This window comes from Spea bombifrons, chromosome 12, assembly GCF_027358695.1.
Source record: "Spea bombifrons isolate aSpeBom1 chromosome 12, aSpeBom1.2.pri, whole genome shotgun sequence".
Lineage (NCBI taxonomy): Eukaryota > Metazoa > Chordata > Amphibia > Anura > Pelobatidae > Spea > Spea bombifrons.
Window position 1 is genome coordinate 13447124 of NC_071098.1, and position 13543 is coordinate 13460666.

At 38.9% G+C, this 13543-nt stretch overlaps 1 protein-coding gene across 1 annotated transcript in view; it reads right to left on the bottom strand.

The window, feature by feature from the left end:
• Positions 1-375: 375 nt before the first annotated feature.
• The window catches only part of SIK2 (salt inducible kinase 2), a 63865-nt gene continuing 50697 nt past the window's right edge, over positions 376-13543 (bottom strand). The window contains exons 8-14 of the mRNA XM_053451390.1: positions 11846-12010; positions 6648-6891; positions 5037-5321; positions 4668-4825; positions 4299-4406; positions 3310-3401; positions 376-2511 (exon numbers count right to left, since the gene is read on the bottom strand). Coding sequence (XP_053307365.1) covers positions 1962-2511; positions 3310-3401; positions 4299-4406; positions 4668-4825; positions 5037-5321; positions 6648-6891; positions 11846-12010 — 1602 coding nt within the window. The 3' untranslated portion in view covers positions 376-1961. The remainder of the gene's footprint in view (positions 2512-3309; positions 3402-4298; positions 4407-4667; positions 4826-5036; positions 5322-6647; positions 6892-11845; positions 12011-13543) is intronic.

Below are 13543 nucleotides of genomic sequence, written 5' to 3' on the forward strand. Positions count from 1 at the left end.
TTAGATTGTACAGACGTCATTCAATAATTTTCAATTGGTTCAGGGTTTATGACATTTACTTTTTAACACAGCTAGAGATCAGTCATCATTTAAATTTCCTGTTACAAAAAAATTTCGTTAATTTTGTTAAAACCCGTATTACAGCAATCTCACTTTGACTTGACTGAGTCCAGTTGTCGAATTTGTGACTTGCATGATAATAAAGGATCCATGATATATATATATCTATCTATCTATCCTCGGGTGGGCATCATTTGATTACAGCCAGCGTTTTAATGAAAATTGTAGTGTGCTGGTGTTTACAATGTTAGCAGTAACAGCAATTCTACTCCACAAGTTCACAAGAAAATGATCTAACTCATTAATACTACTGGCTTCTTTTCTAATCTATTTATTAAGTAATGGTATTGACCAGATTATGGCTATTTTAATTCTTGAGATTTACAGAAAGTGCAACATATATTGTGAATGATTAATAACAGGCGTACAAACTATGTTCAAGGTTACTACCTACTACGTAGGGTAACTTATTGAATACTAACGCGTGCGACTTAAGAATATTTGTATTCTTGAAAGAGAATTTCCTCACTTTAGCATTGTACAAACATCCCACTGCCATGTTTAATATATCAACAGTTCATGACATTAAATAGAATTAAATATTGCTATAATACTTTTTCAAAACATTTTTTCTACACATGAGCGATCAATACATTGAATTCATTAAACAATTTATGCATTCCACACAGTGGAACAAACATATGCACACACAAACTTGGAATTTACTTTGGATGTAGCATTGATAGAAATGGGGTATGGTCTAATTTTTCTTTTTAATCTGAAAAAAGAAAGGTATAATCTAGTATGAAAAAGAACCCAAAAGGCACATAACTACCACATTTCACACATTATTTTTTGTAGCTCATTTTGTGTTTTCCTGACTCTAAAATCTATATAGTTTACCAAATGTACAAATCTTTTGCAACAAACAGCAACATACAGTATTACTGTGACTTCAAAACACAGTCAATATTATTAATAGTAATATTATTATTATTTCTTCCTTTTCCTACAAATGTTGAATGTTTGTAATAAGAGTTACACCTTCAGAGAGAAACCTCTGTCTGCATCCATCTTTGAGATATATGGAGGTTTTAGGAGATTTGCTTCTATGTATGTCCAAGCTTTCGCCTACAGGTCTTTCCAAAACAAAAACCTACATAAAGCCTGCACAACTGCATTTGTAGACATAAAAGAAGACTGTTGTAGTCACCCAACAAACAGGAGATTGTAATGCACCATCAGATCTCTTAAGGTAGTCTTCTGGTTAGGTCAGCATCAAAGTCACGCCAAGGCTTCATTTTACAGGCGTCTCCAAGCATCATTAATGTACAAATGGGTTAATAAGTCCCTATCTTCTCCAGATGCTTTTGCAAGGTGCTTTGTTGTCATATCAGTAGCTTAAGAGTAACATTGAAGAAAATATCCTGAAAGTCTTTGCATTCAACTTTTGGGTCACTTAAAAAAAAATGTTTCCCAAAAACAATATTGCTTTTTGATGTTGCTTTTCATACAAATGCCACAATCCAAATCCTTAGTTCTAACTATTGAAGTTTTGATCTGGTAGCAGTTTTAGGCTCTCAGCAAAGTAGAATGTTGACTTGAGGAGAACCACATAATGGCTTCGAGATAGAATTACTTTTCTACAGAACTCTGTCACCAGTCTTCGAGGTTCCAGCACTCAGAACACAAACCTGGGAGCCGCAGCCAACTGAAGGAGCTTTGCCCATATGCTGAATTCCGCATAAAGGACCAGGTCAAGGGTAAGAAAAGAAATGATTTTTTTTTTCTCATTTAGGTTGAAACACAAGAAAAAAAAAACAATCAAAAATTCACACGCTATCCTTCGTTACACCTTGCCGTAACATATGTTAACACACAAAGATACCCCGTGTATTTTTCTAATTAACCAAAACATAGCCACTGTGTTGTGAGTCAACAGTTTCCATCATCTCACAGTCAAAAGGTTCATTGAGTGTCAACGTTTCATAAGGTGCCTGTGGGTCATTTGCCCCCTGGTTTTCATGCATGGCTATGCCACCATGATGAGTTGGGTTCATAGAATACTGGCATTGGCTAGTGTACTCTGTTTCATGTGATAGCACCCCTGGCAACTCGCCAGTCTGATAAGGATATTGTAAAGATGGCTGCTGCACCTGCATCGGTGCTGCCGCCTGTGGCAGGCTAGGCTGTGCCAAGTGCTGCATCTGCTGGGAGTGCAGCTTGTGATACTGACTTAAGAATGGGTCGTATTGCATTTCGTCGGAAGCTGGCTCTATCACAGGGCTGAGCGGCTGGGATAAGCTGAACTGCGTCTGCTGGACTGACTCCTGGTGCGACATTGGAAGCTGCGGTCCTTGCATTGGGTAAGAGCTTTCTGCTATATGCAACTGGTTGAAGTAAGCCTGCAGCTGAGGCTGCTTCTGAAGGAACATACGCTTCTGGTGCAGCCTGTTGGATTAAAAGTCAAAGTCATTTAATCGGCTACTATATTATTTTCTATGGGCGACATGCAAGAAAAGAAAGATACAAAACTCAAAACTGAGCTATCAGAGATAAATGGTTTGAGAAAAATGGTCAGAAAAATGTTTGAGGGCAATAGGTCCATGCCTTCTTCAAGTTTCCATGTTGTTTTAGAATTTCCCAAAAACTTTTGCTCCTCAGTATGCTTGCTCTGTCTATCCGGATGAGTTATGTCATGGACCGCATAAGCCATTTATTGTTAATCAGAATAGTATAGCAAACATTTAAAAATCACAGTCTGTGATTTCTGTCCCCTAGCAGTACAGTCCATTATCCTCAATTCAGTTTTAACAGTACCTGTCTTATGTATCTGTGCTAGAAGGAATTAATCTCAGACCCGGTCTATTAAATTTTAAATACTCCCACATTTCAAAACATTATCCCTAACCCTATTATTATTATTATTATCTTTTATTTATATAGCACCAACAATTTAAGTAGTGCTTAGACGTTGACCTCAGAAGCTATAACGCATGTAGAAACAAGAAAAAAAAGGCAGCCCAACACTGCAGTTTCAGCAAGTGACCCTATATTTTACCATCAAGCAGGGAGACCGTGTTTGAACACTAAGGCACCCTTTGCTTGTTATGAGAAAAAGTCATTATACTTTTTGAGACTGCAGTGTTGCTGACTTGTTTTGCTACCTCAAAAAAGACAAAAAAAGTTGTATATGGTATAAGACAGAGAGGAGCATGTAAACATTGCTCACCGGCATCACATTCTCACCTGTGTTCCTGCAGCTGTTGCTCCAGACTCCTTGGTGTTTCTTTACAATACAGTTGGCAGCTGTTCTGAGCTTTTGCCAACAGACTTACTTTCTGCAACAGAACCAAGATTGAATTAAAGTAACAATTCCCATTAAACACGAACAAAACTAAATGTGTTTGAGAAAGCTTTTATCTGTAGGTCAGCTTTCAGAATTAGAAGCCTACAGGAAATGTCCTGTTGGCCGCACACAATTCTGCTGGTGAGCAATCAGTGGAGCTTCTCAATTGGCGTCCTCAATTAGCAACACCAACCCAGCACATGGACACCTCTTTACTATAGGATTATCCTAGAAAAAAATTGTAGGCTTAATTTCCACCATGTTTCTTGTTGAGATAGCGGCTTAAGACACCTGTTTTTATTTTTGTTACTAGGAATTCTCTAGGTGTTTGTTATATCAATCACTGGCTCGTATTTGTGTAAATTCTGTATTTACTTGCTCTACAAAATAACTTGGGCCTACAGTAACCTTCTCATAGCAGCTTCACACATGAAAATGTGCACCACCAAAGAAATTGTAGACAGGGACAACGTTTTCTAGTGAATGTGTAAAACTGAGGTCTACTTAGCTCTCAATTATTAATAATTTAAAAATGTTAATGTAAGAGGATCACCCTTGAGTTGTATTGTACAAACTCTTTTTCAAATATTGGTAACAGAATTTTTTTCTATATTAGAAAGAAGAAAAGTAACAGAATCAGAAGAATCGATTGCTTGCACTGTAAGTAATATGATTGGGAAATCAAGCAGAAAAGAGACAGGGCTGCTGGATGAGAACTAATATTTATCTTCACCTGGGAACAAATTATAGTGATTTACATTTCAGATATTAGTGTTCGTTAACCTTTGCAAGTATTCTAGAGAGGAGAGCAAGAAAAAGCTAAGAACAGGAAGAATAGGATCCCCGTGCCTCTTCCAGAGGTCTATGCAACAGCAAGTACATTTCATACCTGTAGTCTGTGCTGTAAATACTGTGTCTCCAAACTTTGCCGTCTAGAAAGCAGTTGGGGATGCATGGGGAACGTAGACACATGAGGAAGTTGTGTAGACACATCATGCTGTAAAAAGGCAATCACAAGTAAATAACAGTGCATATGTCTGTGCACATGTCTGTCCCTCACGCACACATGAATGGGCCTTATATGCAGGAGTGTTTATAAGCATCAATGCATACATACACATGTGTTAAGTATGTGTCTGAGTGTACTTTTGTATAGCCACATTTTGGGAATGAAGTCACAAACATCATGTAACATCAAACACTGATCATTTCTGAAAGATGTCGCATTAAACCTTACCGATACATTTGGAATCCATACCTGAGGTTGACTGAGATCTTGGAGGTGATGGGGGCCGTAAGCAAGGTTGGGATCTTCATCTGGTCCCATCTGTTCATACAGCATCTGAATTTTATTGAGTTCCAAGATGCCCTTGGTTCTGGCCAGGTTCTGAAGATGCTGCCGAAAGGCCACAATACCTAAAAAGTGTTATGACAAGAGATATTTTTTGTGTAGACAGGTATATTATATCTACAGGATATTAGAAAAAAGAGTTTTCACAAATATCAAAACAACAAACACCTTAAGTATTTGTTGTTCCACCTTTCATTGTTGTGAATATTTGTCAATGTCTGCATATATTTGTAATAGTCAGACTATATGATATGTGAATTTAGGCAAGGTTTTTACCTTGTGTCAGTGAGGTGTCTGATGCTCGTCTTCCCTCACGGAAGCTGACTGGAGACCTGTTGTGGGCTTCTCGTTTTTGAGAGGAAAGAGCTGGCATGGCCAGATTTGTTGGTGGCAGCCCCATGTAAGGTGGCGTTAGCCTGGTCGCTGACTGGTTGGCCATAACAGCTTCTTTCAATGCTCCAGCATCCTCCTGGAAGTTGAGATCACTCTGAATGGAGCCCATATCATATTCAGAGTCAACACTTCCTAGAGATGGGTTGTTTCCAATGGTGAAGAGTTTTCCTGTGATGGACAGAAAATGAATCAATGATATAATTCACACGGACAAGGAACAGCAAACCAAATCGGGACAGACAATTTTGTCAACTAGAATAATTAAGGTACAATGATCTAATGTATGAACAGAACACATATCTAAATTTTGCAATGGGCAGTATACATTTAACAAACTATACATTTTTTGTTGGTATACTGAATCCACAATTGCAGAAAATGAATATGCATACAATGCACAGTCTGAAATGGAAAGGTCAGGTAACTATCAAGGAAAAGAGGTGCGGCAAGAAGTGTTGACATTGTGTTGAGTCAAATTTAAACTGTAAAGATGGCTACCATTAAAAGAAATCATGTTACCATGGGTGAATAATACTCTCTATATTTACCCTTTATTTCCACTATGAACAATACGTAAAAGTTCAGATAAAATACACTGCATTCTCATGAGAAAACTGTATACATTTAAGTATAACAGAATCAAAATATGAAACATATTTTTGCTATTAATATCTCAGGTAATTAAAGGGACACTCCAGTGCCTCATGCAGCCCCCACAAATAATGCATTTTAAAATATTATAATATGCATTATTTAATTAGAAGAAAAAAAATACTGTTCTGCTTGTTTAAAAACACATCATTATTTTTTATAGCAATTCCATTTGACGATTATTCCAGTTATCTACCAGCGAACATGTCCTCATATCAGTTAAGGAACCCAACCTTCCAAGGAATCCAGGAAGTGCTGAAATTCCAGAGAGGAACTTGAATTACAATTTGGATGGAGTTAAAACACCAGCTTCGAATGCTATTGATTCCCAATGGCAGATTGTCCTTTTTATATCACATATCATGCAAATATGAGTTATAAAACAGGTGTGCTTGCTTTCTTTTGCTTTGATTTGTGTCATTGACACACCAAAACCTCTGATTTGTTTGTTGAATCCCTTTCATTTTAAAGATGTATGATACAAATTAAGTTGATCATTCTGCTTCCTGTGGAATCACAATTGTACCTACAGGCACCTGATCCACATAATTCCATACCAGAAGCAGATCAGTTACATCTAGAAAACAGATATTATAATATCTCTTTGACCATAGCCCATATTTCCATAAAACACCGGCTAAACAATAATATGCCTGTCCTAGCTGAGTCTTGGCGCTCACAGAAGTGAACAACCTGACAAAAAAGAATCTGTATTTATGGCCTAAATAAAATGACAATTTTCCCATAACGTATGTCATCAGCATTTATCCATGTGATGTTATGCTTATAAGCAAATGTATTATGGATGTTTTATGCTATGTATTAAAATATTTGAGCCATTACCTTCCATGTCTGGTCCCACACTAGGCAGTACCACTAACTGGTTAGTCACTTCAGCAAGTGTATGGCGCCGCTGTCCACCGCGCTTTCCTTGGAAAGCTGCAAATGCCAAAGCTGGGTCATCTTCAGAGTCATCTTCAGTCTCTATGCCTTCATCGATGGAGGTCTCCATCATATTGCTAGGCAAAGACTGGCATCCTTTTCTCACCGACACTGGAGGGAGTGGGTCAAACAGACAGCCGTTCACCTGTGAAAAGTGAGGAGAAGGGCAGATGTTGAACAGAGTGGTTGTGTGAAGGCCCACAGAACCTTAATTAATACACTGGTAGGGAAGACTAGTTTGTAATAGGAGGGAGAAGGAAAGTAAACCATTAACTGCTGTTGTGCCGCACTACGCTTGAATGATCTAAAAATTATAATAAATGTGCTGCAGATCAGCATTTCCCAGTTCAATCCTATTCGTGCCAGAGTAGTGAAGAAAGCAATGGACTATTGTTGAACACATAAAAGGTTAAAGCTGTCATGTTGCTGGAGAAAAGTGTTAAGCAACTTTGCTTACATTTGGATATTGCTCCATGGGATTCTGGGAAGTGAGTTAGTAACAAAGACTAATCACTTCCATGTACAGACCATGTGAATTTCAAGGTCAAATGGTTGACCCAAGCCACAGAGTTGCTGAGCTATAGGTAACTAACTGCCCAACTGCGAACAAATATTGTTACTTGCATGGAAAATGTATGATTTTTATCAGTCACACGTGAAAACACCAAAAACAAAAAAGTTAAAAAAAAAATAAAAAAAAAATTGGGCAAGATATAACTAAAAGACAACAATACTACCCATGGCAGGGGAGGAGGTGGAGGGAAAAATGCAGGAAATGGTGCCAGAGACTTGGGAATTTAATCTTTTCTCTTCAGGATGTGACTAAGAAATCATTCCAGGGAAAAACTGCATCCGTGAACAGCTGATCCTATGAACTTCAAAACCAGCGAAGGCCTCCGCTGCAGTATAATTTCTTTCCGGTCTTAATAATGCCAGCGCACGTTAACATTTATTTTAACCGTATTTCCACATTGAGAGGGCAGTAAAGCCCCTGTTCTCACAGAAGGAATGCACAGGCTATGTTCACATAAGTGGAATAATTAGCTCTGCAGAGTCTACAGGGCCCCGTATGAAAGAGGAATCCTACGTGACTTACAATAAAGCACGCTGTGTATGGAACATGGCTTTGCCAGAATGTGTCGTGATTGAAGATGCAGTCTGGAAATAGAATGGGCGAGCAGGCACGTCTCGGTGCGTCCACTATAACGAAAGTTAAATGCTGGGCAATGTTGGCACTGTCCATCGGAGCTGGATAATATTACTAATTTCTGAAATTTAGGAATTCTATTGGGATAGTTAGTGGACTAAAAATAATTAACCAGTTTCATTCAATTTAACACCACTCTTTTGAAATATATCGTACTGATTAAAAATGTCTTTGAGCTTGACTTTAAAACATGACATACATATCATCGTGGGCACAGGAACCAATGTAAGAATACAGAATATTCCACAGGTTTTCAGCAGCAATACTACTAACAACAAGTTTTGTTTTGTGAGACAAAAGGCTACACTTAAACCCCCCACAATATCTACATGGTGCTTACACCCCTGATCTGCACTGCTTATGCTTCCCCTGAATATACTTAGGTCGTCTACCAAGAGTGAAGTGTAATCCATTTATAACCTACTTGCTCACTGTGCCTAAGGAGATAATGGACAACCTTGATGGACCAACCTCACCACATGGTAAACTTTTCAATCTGTTCCCATATTAGCGTTGCCCCCAACGTCCCCTTGGTGACACTGCCAGGGGGCACCAACAAGTAGTACAGGGCTGCACATGCTGAACTGTGAATTAACCCTAATGATGCAAACATGGGGTGGGGGATAACTTGGTAAGTCGTCCAGGGTCCAATGGCATCCTAACTTGGCCCTTACTTTTTATGTTTAAAAAAACAACAAAAAAACTTTTTCTGTGTGTCTGACAAAATACATATGGCCACATCATACACTGTATCTATACTAAATGTTAATATCTATACACTGTATGACCTCAATATGTACAATTGTCATACAAAATAATCCATTCATAATAGAACAGGCTGAAAGTAGCTCTCGTAAAAAAAAAAAAAAAAAAAACACTAATCAGCACTGGCTAGCCAACTTGTTTCTCCTAATGAATGGAAAATAATTTGAAAAAAAGGATACCGAAACCTGCAAAATGTCAACTAAATCAGTAGGCATTTCGAGGCCCTTTAAATACCAGTGTAAGTTTTAATGATCACACCATTATTTTAAGCTTGCATGAAATTTCATGCAGGTTTTATTGAATCATCATATTAAAGTAGGGTTTTAAGAATGCCTGACCCGGTCATCCCCTTACCAAACCAACAGTGATAAGGTTAATATTGTAGGATGATATTTATTAGCTGCGTAGCGTGAATAGAACAAGGATATAAGCTATATACGAGGAGGGTTTTAATTACCGTATTTTTCGCTCCATAAGACGCAGTTTTTTTCCTCCCAAAGTAGGATGAAAAATCAGCCGCGTCTTATGGAGCGAAGATGCAGGCAGGGAGGGGGGGGGGCATATACTCACCAAAAGCGCACCGGGTGCCGCTCATCAGGGGGTGCCAACTTGCCGGCACCCGGCACCCCTCCAGAGACGGACAGTAATGTCCGCCGCTGGAGGAGCAGGCTTGCAAGAGAGCGGTATCGGAGGTCTTTAACAGACCTCCGGCTCCCTTGAGTGATTTTAAGCCGGTTCCCTTGAACCGGCTTAATATCACTCAAGGGAGCCGGAGGTCTGTTAAAGACCTCCGATACTGCTCCATTGCGATCCGCGCGGCAACTGCTGCTGTGGGCGCGGCTTCAGTGCCGCCGGGATCTGACAACAAACCCCGGCGGCACTGAAGCCGCGCCCACAGTGCCCTCTGACCCGGAAGAAGACAGAAGAAGAGGAGCGAAGAGGAGGATTGCTGTAAGAAGAAGACTGCTGTAAGAAGAAAAGAGGTAGAAAAGAAGGTAGGAAATCATTCAGTAAGACTGAGTGACAGTGAGAGTGGATTGGTATGTGTGGAATCTGTGGATTGGTATATGTGTGGATTGGTATGTGTGGAATCTGTGGATTGGTAATGATGGTTCTTAATGCTGCTGTTGGCTATTGTTCATGTTAAGTTATTCAGTTATTGTAATAAATATTTTAGCCCATTTTTTAGCTCAAAATATTTTTTCCTTTTTTTTCTCCTCTAAAATCTAGGTGCGTCTTATCAGCAGGTGCGTCTTATAGAGCGAAAAATACGGTACATTCTTGTTTTTTTTTTTTTTTTACCAGAAAAAATGCACGTCTTACACAAAGGGATTTGGTTTTCTGTTTATCTGTATCTACAGTTTCATTTTTGTTTATTTCTAAAGCGCTCCCATGTGATGACTGCTCAGGGGATATTTGGACCTAGTCCTGTCTAGGCAGTGCATTTTCATGTTGTATTGCTCAATGTTAAAATTTGTTTCTGTCTGTTCTTATTAAACAACATTTGTGCCTATTTCTTTTGATAGAAGAAGAAGAAGAAGAAGAAATATGTTGTGGAACGACCTACTCGTAAAAGGGACCATTGATGTTTGTACTTTAAAAAGAGGATTTGTAATACTAACAAAGACAAGCTTTGTATGAAGGTTTTTAGAGATTGTTCCTGAACCCATCTTGCATCAGCAGATAGCTGACTCATTCATGGCGCCAATAACATGTTTGAAGACCGAGATGTACCCATCTGAAACTGAGGTGACAAATATGTGTTTATCCAGTTTATGGCATTTTAAGGCAAAACATTCCTCTAGTTTTACAGCTTTTCAGCTGGTCTTCATTGTTAGATAATTGAATTAGAGGTAGCATTTTGAAAGGTCGATGGGTAATTATGTTTCTTTTCCATAGCAAATTACAATGCAACAGAAAGCTTTTTTGAGCTTAATTATTAAAAATATTAATAAAGTCTAATCTACAATACATGTGTTCCATATACATATATCCCGTTTTATGTATAATAACCTATGTATTGCTACTATGTAAGCTATGTACCATGTCTGTGGGACAAAGTCGGGGCGAGGGAACTTTGGGTGCCGGAGGTGCTTGTGAAAAATATTCACAAAATAAAACTAATTAGACACATCCACCGCACATATACTCTAAGAAGCATTGTGTGATATCCCTATATACCGTATGTAAAATTATTTTATATAATGGTACTCTGCTGCTTGCTATAGGTCTCCACAGATTGCATACCCCAAAGGCCAATTACAATTAAAAAGGAAATATTTTGCTTCCTTTGGTGCTTTTGAGGTTCTGAAAGCTGTTACTTTCCCCCTCCGAGTCTGTGAGTGCAGCAGCGTTTCAGAAAGGTTCCCTGCGGTGCAGCTAAAAATACAGGATATTACACATTGTTTTTACAGCTCACAACAGCTCGGCTGAGATTTTCTGCAGCTGAACTATCACGACTCTTGAAGTGATTGTTCATCTTTGAAACGTTAATGCACCTATTTTAACCTCCCCCTCAACACAGCTGAACCGCGGGCTTTTACCAAGGTGCATTTCCATAGGGACTGCAGTTTACTGATGGGTGGGAGGTTTAAGATGAACGACCCATTGGCAAGATGCCGGTTAATAAGGCTAAAAGGGTGAGACTTCAGTCTACACCTTGGACAAATTACCTTTAGATCCCAAGAGGTCCTATTTCAAACATTAGACGAGCTATAAACAGGACGTAAATAAACACTGCGTGAATGAAAAGTTTGGTAAAGGAAGCTAATGTAACGTTATAAATCATTATCACAATAATTATATCTGTATATGTCTCATTTATTTCCTTAAGGAAATGATGATGGTATTTCAGTGGGGTGGTGACCGAATATCTATTTGACCACCATTGATGGCTGTGTCCTGACCAAGATATATATTCCTGGTGTTGGGTGCAGCTACACAGAACTTGTGCTTTTTATGGTCCAGATCTCTCTTCCATGGTCTTCTATGATTCTCCTGCAGTCATAACTAAGGCCATACAGATCGATGACAGACAGCACAAAAAAGAATGCTGATGTTGGATCTTAGTTTCACATAAAACAAAAGTAACAAGGCCACAAGATTTAGTGACTGGGAAAATGCTTACGGTGGGTGTATTCACAGCTTCCTCTTCTAGGAATGCAGTCTCAGGCTGACAGGTGCTCTGGGGGTAGGAAAATGGTTCCACTGCAGATGATTCTTGGACAATTGGACCTCTCATCATCCTTACATTCTGTGGCATCATGTTGACTGGAGACATCACTGTGCTGGCCTATAAAGAGATAGGGATGGGCACGAATTTACATGCACATTCTGTCTTTAAGCAAACCAAACCAATTTCTACTACAAAAAAAATGAAGGGGAAGTCCTGTGAATTGTTTTAACTTGAACATATAATATAGTATGCAGTAATGTAGGTTAGCATCGACAAACTCCCTTTACCTGTACAGCTGTCTGTAATGTGATATTTTGGGTGACCTTGTCTGCACCATCACCACATTGAGCCGATTCTTTATGGAAAAAGTATGTAATCTCTTTGTACATAAACTTTCATTGACCAGAGTGGCCGGCTGTGTGATTAAGACCAAAATATTCTACTGTTTATCGCAGATGGTATGGTAAGGAGTCAGAGTTTGTATCTTACAGACAAAACTAGAAAACATACAAATGGCTAATATGCAGCAGCCTGACAAACTAGCACTATTTAAAACAAATAAAGAAACCATCAAAATATTTAGCAAACATATTTTAATCTGATACTAACATATGATGGTAAAGATCTGTGGAATAAAGATGGGGTGTGGGAACTTTCCTGGCAGTGGAGATACACAAGTACCAAACATTTTCTTTCATGGGCTTTTATACGTCACAAAGGAAAGGGCCATCAACAATATACACTCAAAACAAAGTTCCATGTGTGACCACAGTAGTCTATAAAACAACACTAATCAAATGGCCTATGCTGGCCACTTCAGTGAGTGTTAGTGTTACAACAATGTGTGCTGAACTTCTTGTGGGGTCTGTGTGTCATAAGTGTTTTGGGCTTCTATATCACTTCTTCATCAGCTTGCCCTTTCCTGCTAGACCAAGAGTTGGCAGCCTGTGTCTAATAACGTCTAATTATAAAGAGCAACAGTGTGAGTCGTTATCAAGCAGCAAAAGGCCGTGCACAATGCGCTTCTGCATTATAAATCCCAAAAGGGAAAACCACATAAAATTGATAATTTTATAGATTCCTGTATGCTATATTTATAAACAAACTAGTGAAGACTGATCACCCTTTACCCATTCAAAGACATTGCGCCAAAATAGTGCATTGTGTTTGTATGAAAGTGAAACACCTGCTGAGTTAATAATTCCTGTAATCATAATAGCACTTTTGTACAGAAAATGTCAAAAATAAATGGGCTCATGTTTCCTAAAAAGTAGATTTATAACTCCTCCGCTAAGGTTCCTGGTCCTGGTAGATGTCTTTAGTTACTTCTAGGTCCACCTAACTGCAGGATCATTACAATACAACACTCCCTGTTTGCACTTGACAGGACAGTAATAGGTAAAGATGCTGCAATAGATTGCGGTGTTACAGAGATTTGTGTTCCTGTGTTCACCAATAAAACACAAGCACAGTAAGGACTCGATAGAGCAACAGATACTAATCTTCCAGCACCACGGACAAAGCAGTCTGGGCTGAGCTGTGACCTTTACCAAGGACATTCAAGCTTCCAGCTCCAAACCACGGATAACACAAAAATATTTCTGCTCTTCGAATTATGCAGGGTTTGCTGTACACAAAGCCACCGATAAC